Source organism: Agelaius tricolor, unplaced genomic scaffold (assembly GCF_023055355.1).
Source record: "Agelaius tricolor isolate 1412-34295 unplaced genomic scaffold, bAgeTri1.0.p SCAF_4, whole genome shotgun sequence".
NCBI lineage: Eukaryota > Metazoa > Chordata > Aves > Passeriformes > Icteridae > Agelaius > Agelaius tricolor.
In genome coordinates, this window is record NW_027269264.1 from 24,499,784 (window position 1) to 24,515,912 (window position 16,129).

General features: G+C 41.5%; 2 protein-coding genes across 11 annotated transcripts in view; both read left to right on the forward strand.

Annotated features, from left to right (window-relative positions):
* TJP2 (tight junction protein 2) overlaps nt 1-1,851 on the forward strand; it is a 62,985-nt gene extending 61,134 nt beyond the window's left edge. For all 10 annotated transcript variants that reach the window (XM_071424910.1, XM_071424918.1, XM_071424917.1 and 7 more), the window contains one exon: nt 928-1,851. In XM_071424910.1, the coding sequence (XP_071281011.1) occupies nt 928-1,099 (172 nt within the window). In that variant the 3' untranslated portion in view covers nt 1,100-1,851. The remainder of the gene's footprint in view (nt 1-927) is intronic.
* Nucleotides 1,852-8,845: 6,994 nt separating this feature from the next.
* LOC139589496 (interferon omega-1-like) lies at nt 8,846-11,159 on the forward strand. The gene is made up of 2 exons (XM_071425945.1): nt 8,846-9,463; nt 10,985-11,159. Exon 1 carries the CDS (start codon nt 8,908-8,910, stop codon nt 9,460-9,462), a length of 555 nt encoding a protein of 184 aa, XP_071282046.1. The 5' UTR covers nt 8,846-8,907; the 3' UTR covers nt 9,463; nt 10,985-11,159.
* The last annotated feature ends 4,970 nt before the right edge of the window (nt 11,160-16,129 follow it).

The window sequence follows — 16,129 nt, forward strand, 5'->3', positions numbered from 1 at the left end:
AGGAAATAATCTAAAATGCAAAGATGGAAAACTGTTATTTCCTGGATTTCTTGGCAGGTTCAGAAAAGCATTCTTTTTTATAAAGCATTGGAAGCTTTATAAAAATAATGGAAATTAATCTTTCACCACATTTGTAGAGTGTTTGCTTACATGTAGAAATCAGTGTTGTTGGCTTTTTACTGGAGTGTTAATGATTGGCCTCGAAGGGAGTATTTAATCCCTGGGAGAAAGATGTAAGGAGAATACCATCTTTTTTTTCCAGAGTAGAGGTTGCAAAAATCATGGGTTTGAAACTGAGGAAATACCCTGCCTTGACAGATTCTATTTTTCTATGTCTGCTTAATGTCATGCCAAATGTGTAGCACCATAGTGTATAAAAAGCAAATGTGTGGGTTATTTCTGCCCACTTTTAAGGCTAAGTGCCTTAGTGAGAGCTATGATTGAAAAGACTACCAATTTGAGTGAAAAGGCTACCAATTTAAGAAATGTCACATAAGAAGTCTCTGGACTTTGAGACAGAAGACTGAGGATGAAAGAAGAAAGAGGCATAGAAAAAATTCTGTGCAAAACTAATTAAGGGAGATGTCAGTTGGCGTTGTAGCAAGGCTGGAAACCTCTCTGCTCAGGAATAGAGTTCTGTGAGGCTATTGATGTCTCTGGTGTGTGCAGTTTAAAATTTGAAATTTGGCATTTTTCCAGGTAGGTTGAGTACATCAAATTGAGCGTCATCCTCCAGCTTGATGGAAATAAGATGCCTCTCCAGATAGGTTTACCATAGTCATGCAGTTTTTTATTGTCTAGAAGGGGTTTCATTTGATCCATCTGCCTTTCTAAGCTGGATGTGGCCATAAAGCAGATGGTATTTTTTGATTTTTCATAATGGGAGTAGACGTGATCTCTTTCTCTTTGCATGTTCTGCTATGTTAGCTCCAGGCCTCCAGAGCCCCAGAAGGCTCCTGTTAGACCTTACCTGGAGAACCGCGTCGGTTACGGCAGCGATGCGGAGGAGGAGGAAGAGGAGTACCGCCGGCAGCTGGCAGACCACTCTAAGAAGGGCTATTATGGACAGCCATCCAGATACAGAGACACAGAGTTGTAGGCTTGCTAGCATGTCCATGTCTAACACTCTTCTGAGGTTCCTTCCTTCACAGCCAAAGTGGAACAGTAATTAGTCTTGAAAAGCTGTATTTTTACTGGGGGTGGTGTTAGAGGGTACGCTACTCAACTCAGACATATCTATACACTGGAACTGGAAGAGTTCATTTTTTGGGGATATTATTTTGTCAGTGTCTATGAAAAGAAATCACTATTGCCTGAATGCTGTTGCCTGTTTTATAAGGACCAAATCCTTAAAGTTTGTGTTAATTCTTGGCATTTTCATATTTTAATATAACCCCCCCTCTTTCCTTTTTATTAATGCTGCCTTTTTGGACTGTTCTGCTGTGTTATAAAAGAATGATCCCAGAGATACACTTCTAACGCAATAGAACTAAATGTGAAAGTGTATTTGAAGAACAGTAAGTGCCTTTAACAAGAAGCATCTGAAGCTGTTTGTTTTGACATCTGATACTTGGTGCAAAGCCATAACACACTAAAAAGGGGATTGACTGTTTTACCTATCTTTATTTTTTATCAGTTTCATGGTAACAATTTTCCTTGCATGTTATTTTTCTAAGTTCATAGATGCATATGCAATATTCATAAATACTGACTGTACATATTAAAGGTGCAATTGACTGGGTGGTTGGAGAAGACCAGGATGTGCTTAAACAGAGAAAATGGTGTAGAAAATTCAGTCACATATTAAAATTTACACAGACTGCAAATAATAAAGGATATATTCTAGACAAACCTTGTGTATCTCATTTTTATTTTCAACAGTATTAGTCTAGAATTGCTGACTTCCATGAGTGCACTGTTTCAGTTCAGGGTCTCCTCTCCTTCTGTTCAAGTAACTGGGAAACATTGCTATTGGTGTGCTTCACACTTTTCTGCATGTAATTTTAAAATCTGCTGTGATTTAAAACTGGTGCAAAACTATAGAGTTCCTGCAAGGGACTTACTTCTTAGAATATTAAGTTTTGCCTCATCATTTCTGCCCTTTAACCTTTCACAATAAAATTCTTCAAGGTGGCATAAAGAAAAATTTCTTTATTCTTTATGCAATACGGAAGACAGTTTTCTAATGCTCTTCTAAAAATAAAGTGCCTTCCAACCCTTAACCATTATAGTCCATATTAGGACAAGGTTCTTCACTGGCAGGGTAGTTCACCTCTCACTGGAACAGCTCCCCAGGGTAGCAGTCACAGCACCAGCCTGACAGAGTTCAAGAAGCCCTGGGACAGTGCTCTCGGGTATGTGGTGTGACTCTTGGGGATGGTCCTGTGCAGGTCCAGGAGCTGGACTCACTGAGCCTTGTAGCTCCCTTCCAACTCAGGAAGTCCATGATTCTGTAACACCCTCTTAGTAAAGGTAGAATTTTCTTGTTGAAGCAATGGGATGAGGAAACTTGTGCTGCTCAGATTAGAATAATTTGGGTTGGAAAAGACCTCCAAGATCATCAAGTCCAGCCATAAACTGAACAGTGCCAAATCCACCACCAAACTCTATCCATATCACACCTGCATGTCTTTTAAATTTCTACAAAGATGGTGACTCAACCACTTTACTTGGGCAGTTCTAATGCCTGACAGCTCTTTCTATGAACAGGTTTTTCCATTTTTTCAGTGCAAACCTCCTCTGGTGCAACTTGAGCCCATTTCCTGTTGTACTGTCACTTGTTACCTGGGAGAAGAGACTGACCTCCCCCTCACTACCAGCCTCCTCGGCAGAGAGCCCCTGAGCCTCCTTTTCTCCAGGCTAAACACCCCCAGCTGCTTCTCACAGGACTCATGCTCCAGACCCTTCACCAGCTCCATTGCCCTCCTCTGGACCTCCACCACCTCAATGTCTGTCCTGTAGCATGTGCCAGAACTGAGCACAGGATTTGAGGTGTGGCCTCAGCAGTGCCAAGGACAGGGGGACAATCCCTGCCCTGGCCCTGCTGGCCACACTATTGCTGGTACAGGCCAGGATGCCATTGGCCTTCTTGGCCACCTGGGCACTGCTGGCTCATGTTCAGCTGCTGTTGACCAGCACCCTCAGGCCCTTTTCTGCTGGGCAATTTTCCAGCCGCTCTGTCCACAGCCTGTGGCGCTGCTATTGGGTTGTTGTGACCCAACATGAGGGGCATTCACAAGGGCAGGCCCTGACACTTTTGTCATGTTAAACCTCCCACCACTGGCCTTGGTCCATCGATCCAGCCTGTCCAGAGCCCTCTGCAGAGCCTTTGTACCCTCGAGAAGATCAACACACACCCAACTTGGTGACACCCACAAACTGACTGAGGGGGCACTTGGTCCCTTTCCAGATCATTGATAAAGAGAATGCCAATATAATATAAATATATTATCTGTGTGATATACAGAACACATGAAATATATCAATTTAAATGCGGCGTAACAGAGCTGAGGGGTCCCTCTCCCAAGAGAAGCTGTTTGAGCTCGGTCCGTACCGCGGTGCCCGGGGCTGCGGCGGTACCGGGGCTGCTCCGGGGCAGGGATTCTGTCCGGCAGCGGACGGCGGGAGGCGCTGGCGGCACCCCGGGCTGCCACCGGGGCCGCCCGGCTTCCAGCCGCAGCCCCCGCGGCGCCGGCATCGGGACGGGCACACGGGACCCGCTGCGGCAGCACGGCAGCTCCCTCGCCCGCTTCCCGGCCCCCACCACTCAGGGATCATCCACCTCAGCCAGGATGAAGAGGCGGAACTTTACTGGACTCATGGGGAAACGCTCTGACAAGTGATGAGGAAGGCGCTGAGCTACTGAATGCTTTTTTTTTGCCTCAGTTTTGAACAGTAAGAGCAGTTGCCCTCGGCCTCCTGAGCTGGAAGACAGGATCTTTATAAATGACACAGTCAGTGAGGATCGAGTGCTGCTCAGCAGGTTTGCAGATGACATGAAACTGAGTGCTGCATGTGGCTCAAAAGAAAAAGGATGGGATGCCATCCAGAGGAAACTGGACAAACCTGAGAAGTGGGCCTACAAGAACCCCACATAGCTCGCTCAACCAAGTGCCAGGTGCTGCACGTGGAACAGGGCAATCCCAGACGGAGTACAGAGTGGGAGTTGAACTCATTGAGAGTAGGAGTCCTTGAGAGTTGAACTCATTGAGAGTGGGAGTCCTCCTCCCGGCAGAGGAGGACTCATGAATTCTTGTGGCTGAAAACTTGAATATGAGGTAACAGTGTGTACTTGCAGTCCAGACAGCCAGAGGTGTCCTGGGCTGCATCCAAAGCAGCGTGGGCAGCAGGGCCAGGGAGCAGCTGCCCTCAGCCCCTCTGCTCTGCTCTGCTGAGACCCCACCTGCAGGCTGCATCCAGCTCTGGGATCCCAGCACAGGAAGGACATGGACTTGTTGGGGAGAGTCCAGAGGAGGCCATGAAGGTGATTAGAGGGATAGAGCAACTCTCCTATGAAGAAAGGCTGAGGCAGCTGTGGCTGGTCAGCCTGGACAAGACTTGGGGGGACCTTACAGCACTCTCCTGCACCTAAAGGGAGTCTACAGAGAAGCTGGAGAGGGACTTTTGACAAGGATACGTAGTGGTAGGCAGTAGGACAAGGGGCAATGGCTTTAGGTTGAAGAAGGGTGATTTTAGATTCGATATTAGGAAGAAAGTCTTTCCTGTGAGCACAGTGAGGCACTGGAACAGGCTGCTCAGAGATGCTGTGGGTGGTACATCCCTTGCAGTGTTCAAGGCCAGGCTGGATGGAGCTCTGAGCAACCTAGTCAAGTGGAAGGTGTCCGTGCCCATGGCAAGGAGGGTTGGAACTAGATGATCACAGGATCACAGAATCAGTTACATTGGAAAAGACCTCTGAGATCATTGAGTCCAACCTTTGACCAAACACCGCATTGTCATCTAGACCATGGTATCAAGGTTTCCATCCAGTTATTTCTTGAAATCACCAGGGATGGTGATTTTACCACCTCCCTGAGCAGTCCATTCCAATGTTTAACAACTCCTTGCATTAAAAAATTCTTCCTGATGTCCAACCTGAACCTGAGGCTGTGTCCTCTTGCCCTTTCTCTAGAAGAGGCTGACCCCCCACCTGGCTGCACCCTCCTTTCAGGCAGTGGCAGAGAGCAATAAGGTCACCCCCAAGCCTCCTTTTCTCCAGGATGAACACCCCCAGCTCCCTCAGGCACTCCTCATCCCTCACTCCTCACTTACAAGGTGCCTTCCAACTCAAGCCACTCCATCACCAACAATAGAGAAGACTGGCACACATAGCTGTATGGAAAGCATAATGGAGAAAAATATTTTCTTTTACATGGGCAGTGTCAAGCTAGATGGGGAGGAAGCTGTCTTGTGCCAAGCCAAACCTACTCCAACTCCTTTGTGACACACAGACTTTTTAAAAGCAGTGTGGTTTGTGTTTTCTGATTGGAGAAAAGAAACTGATATCTAGAGTAGATTAAATGGTTCAACACAGGGTAGTTATAAGAGGTCAAAAGATCACCATTTTGTAGGAATGTTCTGTCTCAATGCTCCATTTGCCATCCTATACACAGGATTTCCATTTGCCTTGGTGCCTGAGATAAAAGAACCCATGGATAGCAAATATTAATTTAATTTCTCTATTGTGTTATAAAATATAATATGAAGTTTGATTTGACAAGAAATTTACAGCCCTTTAAAGATATTAGAAAGACAAAACTGTGCATATGTTTAGCTTTAGTCTTCCTGTAATGAATACATATATAGCTAGACGATCTTTTAGGAGCAAATCTTCTTTGTGAATTGAAGACTAGATAACCTTTCCAAAGTAATGATCTGTTAGGTCTACTTGGAAACACACACAGCTGTGTCAACTCTTTCCCTCATTTAATTCTAGCTTAGAATGGTTGGTCTGTGCTTCACCCACAGGCAGAGAAATAAACAGCAATCTGTACTGCAGCTTCGTATCACTCAGTTACTCCTTCCAGTCATTACTTTTAATGAATTGTTTGTTCCTGAATGAAGCAATGCAGGTAGATGATTAGAGGAGATTGTGTCCTGAATCATGCAATGTCACTACTATGCTTTTGCTCAGTGCAATAATCAAGAAACTGTCTGACCGTGGACGAACAATTTGTTGTTACTAGACAAACACAGATAAAAAAAACAAACAGAAACCAACTCCTGGTAGACTAAGTCAAGGGTAACTGTTCGGTGAGAAAGTGTAGACAACATGTTAAGACAGACAAGAGAATAAGACACCTGGACCTACCCAATCTTCTTAAGAAACAGGGAAGAGACCATCTTCTATTTTTTCCTCTGTGACACTCAGTGTGGTGTCCTCAGATCTTCACTAAGAAGGAAACCTGGACAAAACTAATTTGCAAGAGGAAAGAAAGAACTTTTGTGTCTGAGAGATATAATAAATATAATGAAGTTTGTCTGTTTAGATCACTGGAAGGATTAAACTCATATAATGATTACAGTTTTGGAAAAATACTTGTGTATAATTTATGGAAATTGTTGTAACATTAGAGAATAATTTTCCTGAAGTATATATGTTTTATACTGATTTCTGATGCACTTCTGTTTTCCAATGTAATAAATATTCCCAGTAAGTGAAAACATTTCATCTCATGTTACACTTCTTTCATCCCACTCTGGTTGATGTTACTCTTTGTTGTCATAGGTGATAGGGGATGCATTTTTCCTTACACTGGCAGTACATCCAGTCCCAGTTTGTTTAAGCAACTTTTTAAAGCCTCCCAAATACCTACATGCTGAACATAAAGGAAGCTCTAAAACAGTATCATCAATCTGCTTGGAGCGACTACCAGACTGGGAATGAAGCCACATAGCAGTAGGTGCAACAACAGAACAAAAATACTGTAGGAAGGAGGCCTAGAGCCATGAGATGTGTCACGAAGGGATGAATGATTGTGGGGAGGATGGCTTGCTGAGGGGGTGGCAGGTCATCAGGAGGATTGTAGCTGACCCTTACTACTGCACTTGGCCAGGTGAAAAAGGGAGTGACACCAAGGTGTCCCTATTGTGTTATGTTCCACCCTTGCACAAGACCCAGGGTTTTGTAATTTCTCTCTGTACCCTTCATTAACATCTAAACTAGCTGCACCCTCCCCACATTCATGCTGGCAGTAACCGTATTTGGCTGCAGTCTCACATTCACTTCTCCCACATGTATAAACTGGTGCTTGAAATCCTTCATGGCAGAGGATGAGAACACGAGTGCCTTGCAGACAAGTCAATGGGCTTGCTCCTTTCTCCTCCCCAGAGCAGGGACACCTCTTGGCACACCCTAGCTGTGTCAGAGTACACCTGGGAACACTTGCACATAGCACTGTACACTTTTTTCATGTCCAGTAAATCTATCTCTGGAAATCCAACAAGAAGCTGTAACTTAAATAACTGAACTATTTGTGAATCTGGGTTTGAAAGTTCTTATTCAAGTCAACCAGACTGTGTTGAATCCTTGAACTGCACAATTTGTGACTCTGTGATCACAAATGAGACCAGACCAGATTTACAGTGTAACCCACACCATCGGTGTCTCTGGGATCTCATTGAATGTGACTGGACTAAGAGTGACAAATTGGTTCTAATCAGCTGCAACTAGCCCCTCTGTTCTCTGGGGACCACCTGGGAACCAAGGGGATTTATTTTCAGTCTTCTATACTTGTTATACAAAAATTAGCCAGGTTTCAGACTAAAAAACCAGTTTATCTGACCTCTTAATCCAGACAGTATGACTTACATCTTTTCTAATCACATAAATATTCACAGGAGACAGGCGGGACAACAGAATGGCAGTTTAAGATTAGCTTTCACCAAAAATCTAAAGATTAGTTTTCACCAAAAATCAAAAATGGGCCATCTGTCCCAAAGTACTGTGACAGCCATAACTACCTCTGTTACATGGCATGGGAAAGCAAACGGCTGAATTGTACCTTTTGTCCTCCCTATTCATTCTCTTCCCATTTATTGTCAGAATTCAGACTTGTACTCAATTGGCATTGATACTAATTATTGCTCAGTTACTCATATGAGGGAAAAAGAGTATTTCATTCAAGTACCTAACTTCTTCCCATGTTAGTGTGTTTGTATTTGCAAGGCATTTATTGTGTCTAAGTGAGATCAAGGCTTCATTTAATTAGCAGTGTTTATGTATCAAAAACCCACATATTAACACACATTCTTACACACACACACACACACACACACACACAGAGGCACAGATGCAGACACAGACACACAGACACACACACAGACACTCTAATGATATGTATCCATAAGAAATAAAAGCGAGGAGAAATAAAACATTTTTCCTGAAGGAACATAAGTACAGAAAGCTGAATGGAAGCTTGGAAGTATAAATCATACTATAGGAGACAAGATGGCAGTAATATTCAGCAGGTCCCTGACCAATCATTGAAAATTTACTTTATTTCAGCATATTCTTCTACTCCTAGAATATTAAGAAAGCAAGTGTTTCTGTAACTCCTTATTTTGGATTCTCATTATACATCCTATAGAATTTTAGTAGTAAAGAGAAAAAATAATCTAACATATATATAAATATTCTAATACCCATCTGAAAAAAAAAACCAAAGTAGCAAAACAGAACAAGAAAAAGACTATGAAGTCATAAAGCAGAAAATGAAAGTGTTGCAGAAGCATACACAGGGGGGAAAACCTTAAAAACCAACAAATGATGAAAGACAACTTCTCCTACAGAATAATTAAATGTCAAGATTTTGAAGAAATGGGAGTCTACAAATAACTTCAAAGCAACCAGCATAGCAGTCAGAATTTATTCACAGGAAAGGAGGAACATTAGAGCTTGTCCTTATCATGAATGCTTTTGGCTTGATCCAAATTGGCCTCATAATGTCAAGCATCACCATCATCTCCAGTCTTCAGTGCAACCACCTCCCTCTGCAGCAAAGAAAAGTGATCGAGAACAGCCTGCGACTCTTGGATAAAATGGGAAAAGAGTTTCCCCAACAATGTCTAAGAGAGAAAATGTCCTTCAGATTTCCTACGCAGGTTCTGCAGCGCAGGCAGAAAGAGACTGTTGGAGCTGCCATTGAAGAGATCCTCCAACATATCTTCTACATCTTTAGCAAAAATCTGACTCTAGCTGCTTGGGATCGAACAGTACTGGATCAGTTCCAAAACACACTTTATCTGCAAATTGAGCAATTGGAGGCATGTGTAATTGAAAAGCACACCCAACACTTTTGGAGTAAAGAAGTCAGCAGGCTGAAACTGAAAAAGTACTTCCAAAAAATAGACTGCTTTCTTAAAGATAAACAACACGACCTGTGCTCTTGGGAGATCAGCCGCGCAGAAATGAGGAGATGTCTCCAACTGATTGATAAGGTGACAAGGAAGCTTAAAAACTAAGGTACAAAGATTTTAATCTCATATAATTTATAATATTAATAATCAAATATTATAAATAACATTTATTATTTGTTCTATGATCTATCTTGTGGCAGTGCTCTAGTTAATATTTATTGTATTTAAATAATGCTTCTGAAATTTAATTTTGCAAATGTAATGCATTGTTCAATGTAATTTAATTTGTTTCATTAGTAAGTAAGCTGTCTACTCTAGCTATAAATTAGTCCATAAGAATTTTCAGTGAGGGTTACTCCCTAGGAATATATTGCAGCCTTTGACAGAAAGTGACATCTTATGGTGTTTTCTGCTGAGAAAACATGCAGCTACCTTTCATCTCTATTTCACCTACAAGTAGAGAATCACATATTTGTGAATGAAATACACATCCCACACCTTACAGGAATTGCTAGATTTGTACTGATGCAGACTGCAATCGAAGATAAAGTAGTACACTGCTTATTTAAGTGATCCTGACTTAGGTTGAGAATATGCATTTTTCTTTGCGAGTTGGTATCCTCTTTTCCAAGCAAGTAACTTTTTTACATTTGAGTAATTCTAACATTTGCTTTGTTCAAAGATGTAAAGTAATTCTAGAAAGATTTGTCTACATAGTACATTTTTTGCAGTAGTTATGGCTTTTGAAGTAACTTCCCAATTGGACAATGTTACTTTAAATTGAAATATATTGCCTCTACCTGTTTGGGGGCAAGGGTTTTATTCCTTCCTGCAGTGTTTCCAATTCACTTCAATTTTTTTCATAAGATTATTTGAAGTAACTTTTCTATGTAAAAATACCCTAAGGCCAGACCTGTCTGTGGCACATTCTACTTGCTCATGGGTATATTCATCCTGGCTACTGCAACCTCAAACATCACGGCCCAGTGCTGTGCTTTATTGCTGCATGAAATATGCCTCTTTCCTTTTGCTCTCAAATGGAACCATACAGATATATAGCCCTCCAATTAATTTCCCTTCCAAACCACACAGCCTTCAGTAATAATTACAATATAATCAAATTCCTTAAAACAGCTTGCAATAAAACTGGGCCTGGATTTTGCCCTTGGGAAACTGTCCCTGGATAACTCCATTTCAAACAGTGTGCTTTCCCTAATCATTTGCTGTGAGGGGAACAGAGGTATATCAAGTCTCTTTTACCCAAAGAATAGAGTTAAAAATTTGGTAGAACCCCAAAAACTTTTAAAAAAACCCAAACAAACATCTATCTGTGGCCACCCTATTGTACATTTGGTACAGGCTTCTGGATCTGGCATTATGAAGCTGAGGAGAGAGCATATCTGTGGACCCCAGAAGAGGGTGGTGTTAGTCCTGGAAGGCCGAAATTTCCAGAGCTGTTCTTTAAAGAACAACTTCAGAGCTTTTTCTGATCTCCAACCATTCCAAAAAGTATTGAAAGGGAAGATAATAAAAAGTGTATCCAGGCAAAAAACCTGACTGGAGAGAACAGCAGTGATGGTGCATGGTGTCTCAGGTGTCATATCAATGACACAGGTCTCTTTTGCAGGGTGTCCATACTCTCCCCTCTACCACTCATGGATGCAAGGTAAAGAAGAGATGGCAGACATGGATCTCATGGATAAAGCTGAAATACCAGAAATAAAAGAAGCTAGCAACTTCCCCATGATCAAGAACAACAAAAAAGGCCAAAAAAACCAGAGCAAATTATCAGAGTAATTTTTCCACTTAGTAACACCCTGCCGCAAATATTACAAAAATATGTATTTCTTTGCTTCATAACTAACAGCACTTGAAACAGACCCACCCTGGGACTGTTTCAAATCTCATTTCTGTTGCTTGTTTGTTCTTTGTACTTCTTCAAACCTGTACAATAAAATTACATTCAGCTTACTTACCCTTCTAGTTCTGATGTCCTTGGGTGACTATTGCAATGCAGAAAACTGTTATTGAAATGGTCTTACTTTTACAGAAATTTGGAAAATAGCATGAAATATTTTTCAGCTGCTCTCTTGTCAGGGATTCCAGTTTTTATTGCCTAACTTGTTGCAATGGGAATATGTTCATTTATGGCCCACTAATTGTTCAGAAACTTTTGTATCATTAAGTTTTCTTTTTAATTCATAGCTGTCCTCAAAACTCTCCTAATCAAATAAAAATCTGTTTTGATGGATTTCAATCAACACAGTACTTTGCAGTGTGGGCATAAATCAGAATGGACACTAGAGGGCAAAGTGAAATTAGAGACAAATGTAAGAATTTTAGGTGAATGAACATGTGTTTTGGCAAGACGGTATTTCAGGTCTTTATGAGCATGCCTATCAATAAAGTGCTATTGGTCCACGGAAGGGAACTGAAAGAAAAATTAACTATTCTTATAGAAACCAAGATTAGAGGTGATGGACAGGAGCTCATAAAGAAACACTTGATTTCAATTACTTTTTGGCCAGCTGTGAGGCAACAGAAATAATTTGTATTAACACAATATCTAGAAGACATTTAAATATGGGAACCCTGGAATAGTCATAGTCATGGAAAAAATAAAAAGGAAAAAGAAAATTGCAAGCCAATATGCCTTTTTTTAATTCTTACTTTCAAGAAAGGTAAGGATTCTTAAGTGTAAGGTAAGAAAGATGGAGATTCAGAAGATCATTTCTCCTCATCTTGCCCTTGTAACATTTTGGAGTAATACATATTTCATTGCCATTGTGTTACCAGGGGAGCTGTGCATTATGCCCCCAGCTAGCTGAAACCCTCAGGTATTTCTTCCAGTTAGCATTTTTCTAGAAGTTAGATGAGGCAAATACATTACATTGTTTTCAAATGGAAATTAATAAAACAGTAAATGTGAAGTCTCAAATCCCCATGGAAAATTTAGCATCGATGAAACAAAATCCTTCCAAGAAGGGACTGATCCTAAGCCAAGAAGCTTCATAAATTTTTCCACAAGGCTCACACAGCAGTGCTATGCAGCACAGGTCCCAGTCACAGCCTGGCTGTTCTCATGGCTAGTCTCACAGCACCTTGTTTATCTGTGTTGTGCTGGACTTAGCTGTGTTGCACTTTTTGGGACACTAAAAATGGCAAGTTTTGATCTATGCAGAGTTAGCTTTCCGGTACAGATTTATGGGGCTGGGGTCAAAAGCCTTGTCTTCCCCATGAAATTTAAGAAGAGCTACAGCAGAACTGAAGAATGCTTATTCCAGACTTTATTTTGGAAAAAATTGCTCACAAAGCTCAGTTAACTATCAACTACAGCTGTTCAGAGCACTTTGACCACCAGTTTGGCTTGTTCCATCAGCTCTGACTTAACTTTTGAATTGTGGAAATAAAAAAAGCAAACCCAAACCAGAAGAAAATCCCAAAACGGGACAGAAGCCTGTGGAAATTACTCTCCAAACCATCACCCAGGATTAGCCCTTGATACTTGTCCTTCAGATCAGGCTGGGGAAGTTACAGGGGGGGCTGTGGTGGAGCAGGCAGACCCACACCAAGGCTGGGGCTGTGGGCAGGAAAAGGGATCAGGAACTGCCCATGGGAAGACAATGCCCACAGACTGCTACATCCTGCCAGTCCTCACCCCTTCCAGTCCAGTCTGCCCCTTGTTAGGGCTAGCCCTAATCTGTTTTCCCCCTCCCAGTTGTGGAGGAACACTGGGTTCTTCCAGGGAGCAATCAGAGAGAAGACAAAGAAATGAGGGTGACAAAGACACAGAGTAAATCCTGAAAGAAAGTGTCAGTTCTCAGTTGTTACTGACAGAATGAATTTACTTTGCTTCAGAAACTTAATGCAAAGGAAAACAATATACATAACAGAAGAAAGCAAATAAGATTGCAACTGATAATTTCTAAGAAGGTGATTGCTTTTTAATATTTAAATATATTCTAATCCTCATATAGGCAGATATGAGTCATTTGTACCAAAATTTTCCACACTTCTGACATCATGATATACTCAGGAAGGTGCAAAGGCTTTTTCAATGCTGAGAGTTCCCAGAGGAGCAATCATCTGTCAGGGAATGTGAAGACAGTATTTCTTCTCAACCTTCACCCTTCCTAGTACCACAGCCCAGCCTGCAAACTAGAGGGGAACTGCAGGGCTGCTGTGGGGACACCCCTCTGCAGCCACAGACTGCCAACCCCACAATGCTTCCAAACACCATTCAGGCTCTTCATTAGTTGTGTCCTGAATTAATTATTTTTCTCTCTGTATGACTTCAAAATTGAAGATCCCATCTCATGTGAACTGGTAGCTCTCTGGTTTCATTTCAGTGGAGGTGAAGAATAAGCAATAGCAAGTGATGAGCAGATGAGCACAGGGAAATTCATGTCCTGCCTCAGTTCTCTACACAAGAGGCTCCAAGGTTAGTGCATTTTCTAGGACCAACCTTGCTGAGCCCAATTGCTCACAGTAAGAATCCTAAAACCATGTTACCTTCATCAATGAGGAATTCAGTGTTCTAAGAGAATAATATCATTTGTTTTTGAACATGTAAAAGTAAACATAATTAACACTCCCCTCTAAAAAATAACTGTTAAAGCATGGAAGTGCATTTGCAAAGCCAACATTCACACTCAGGAGATCAGCTACTGAGATTTCAATTAGCTTTATCTGGCCCCTGCACACCAGTTACCAACACATCTACTCACTATAACTTTTACTGTCTATGCTATTCCTTAAGTTTCTTATCTTGGTAGACCAGAACCTGCACAACTTCCTCTGGATTTAACTGGAGTACTGTGTGTTACAATTCCCAGAAAGGAAATATCTTGACAGACATATTTATATAAAACAGAAAGCTTTTCTTCAACAAAATAATAAAGCCTATTTGACTTCAACTATTTTTCAAAATGCTGCTCTCTCTTTAATCAATTAACATACTTTCTTTTAAAGTCTCTTTGGATTGAGTTGTACTCTGTTCTAGTCTCCACTTTTTGGGAAAACCTTGCATTGGCCATAACAGATTTTTTTCTTGAGATTATATTACGTTAATATTTTAATAATTAAAAATAAGCCTGCCATGGAACTCAGTATTGTCCTTGTGACAAGTATTAAATCCTGCCAGAGCTACTCACTTGTACTTTAAAAGGATTTATGTTGGACATGATTACTGATCATTATAAGTAGTTCAAGATATTAAACACTTAGTTTGCTTTCTCTTTTTTCTTCTTGGTTTGTTTGTTTGTTTGATTGTTTGTTCATTTTTAAAGAAAAATGGGGCACATCTCCCTCTCCTTCCCAGTTCCCCACAGTTCAGTATTTCTGCAAACCATTAAATTCCTAGAGAATGTCAGAAGCTATCATCACAACTTCTGTTATAAGAGACTTGGTCAGGACTAACGCTTCAATAAAGTGAAATCTCCCAGCCCATCTAGCAGTAATTCCTCTTTATTATTGCAGAAACTTATTTGATGGGGTTGTGGGCCTCAACCAGCAATGAAACTGAGAGCAGTGGATTAGGAGGCTAATATATATAGGAGGCTAATATATTAGGAGGCTGCAGATACTGCAGAAACACGACTCATGTCAAAATCGGGTATGTCTTTGATATTTAGTTAATATTTTCACTGTCTCCAAAGCAAAACCTGTGAATTTCCCATGCTGCTGGAAAGATGTTAATTGGGAATGAGAAGGAAGGACGTGATGAAGGATAAAGGCCAGGTTTTTTTAATGGAAAATGAGAGATGCTATTTACACTGCTCCCTGAAAGAAAAATAAATTGTAGAAAATTATTACCCTAAAAAAACAGATTATATGTCCCTGAATATGCAGATTCAGATTCCCTAATAACAGTAAAACCAGGTTATAATAATCAGCCTAAAAAGTCATCCTTTGCATCATAAAAATAAGTTGCTTCCATGTGGAAAGGTTTTAATGAAAAACAGGATTAAGCTGTGCTACAGAAACACAATGGTTTGCATTTTTATCCTATGCAGACAAGATAGTCAGTAGCTTTCTGCTGTTTACCTTAGCCTGGGGATTAGGGTAATATTGTAGGCTCAATGCTTGAAATCAGTGCTTGAAAATGAATCCCCTGAATCAGCATATTCCTATAGAGTTGAGGGGCTGGTTATGAGTACACAGGTCAATCTAGAGGCCATTTGACCTGCTCCCTCAGGGACTCACAGGAATTGACAAGTAAGGAGGGTAAGACTGTCACATCTTCTCCGAGTGAAATTTTGGGAGGTCTGAACAGAAAAGGTGGCAAAATGCAAAAGGATGCACAGAGCTGAACAGGCTGGCTGGGATCATCTTTTTTCCCCAAAAGCATTTCCAAACGTCATTTTCACCTGATAAGCTAACTTCCCTGCCCGGTGTGTATCTGTTTCGTGGACCCTTGTGGCACAATGGGTGCCTCCCCCAGTACAGCACTTCTCATCCTAAAGCAGCCAGGAACTTCGATGTGACTCGCTCTGTTAGATGATGCCAGCAAGTCAGCTCTGGTGAGGTAGGACCTGTTTGCAAGCCAGGGTCTCTGCTGAGTTTATAAAATCTCCTGGGTGTGAGAGGCATGAAGATGGCACGGCTGCTGCTTCCTCTTTTGCCCAGCTTGAGAGTACAGACAAAAGCACTGACACTTTTCCCTATTACTGGCTTGCAGTGAAGATGGCTTTGCTTCCCTGCTGCCTCCACACAGCCTTCCTTTCCTCCCTAGCAGTCACGGTCACACAACACAGCATCCTACACCACTGTG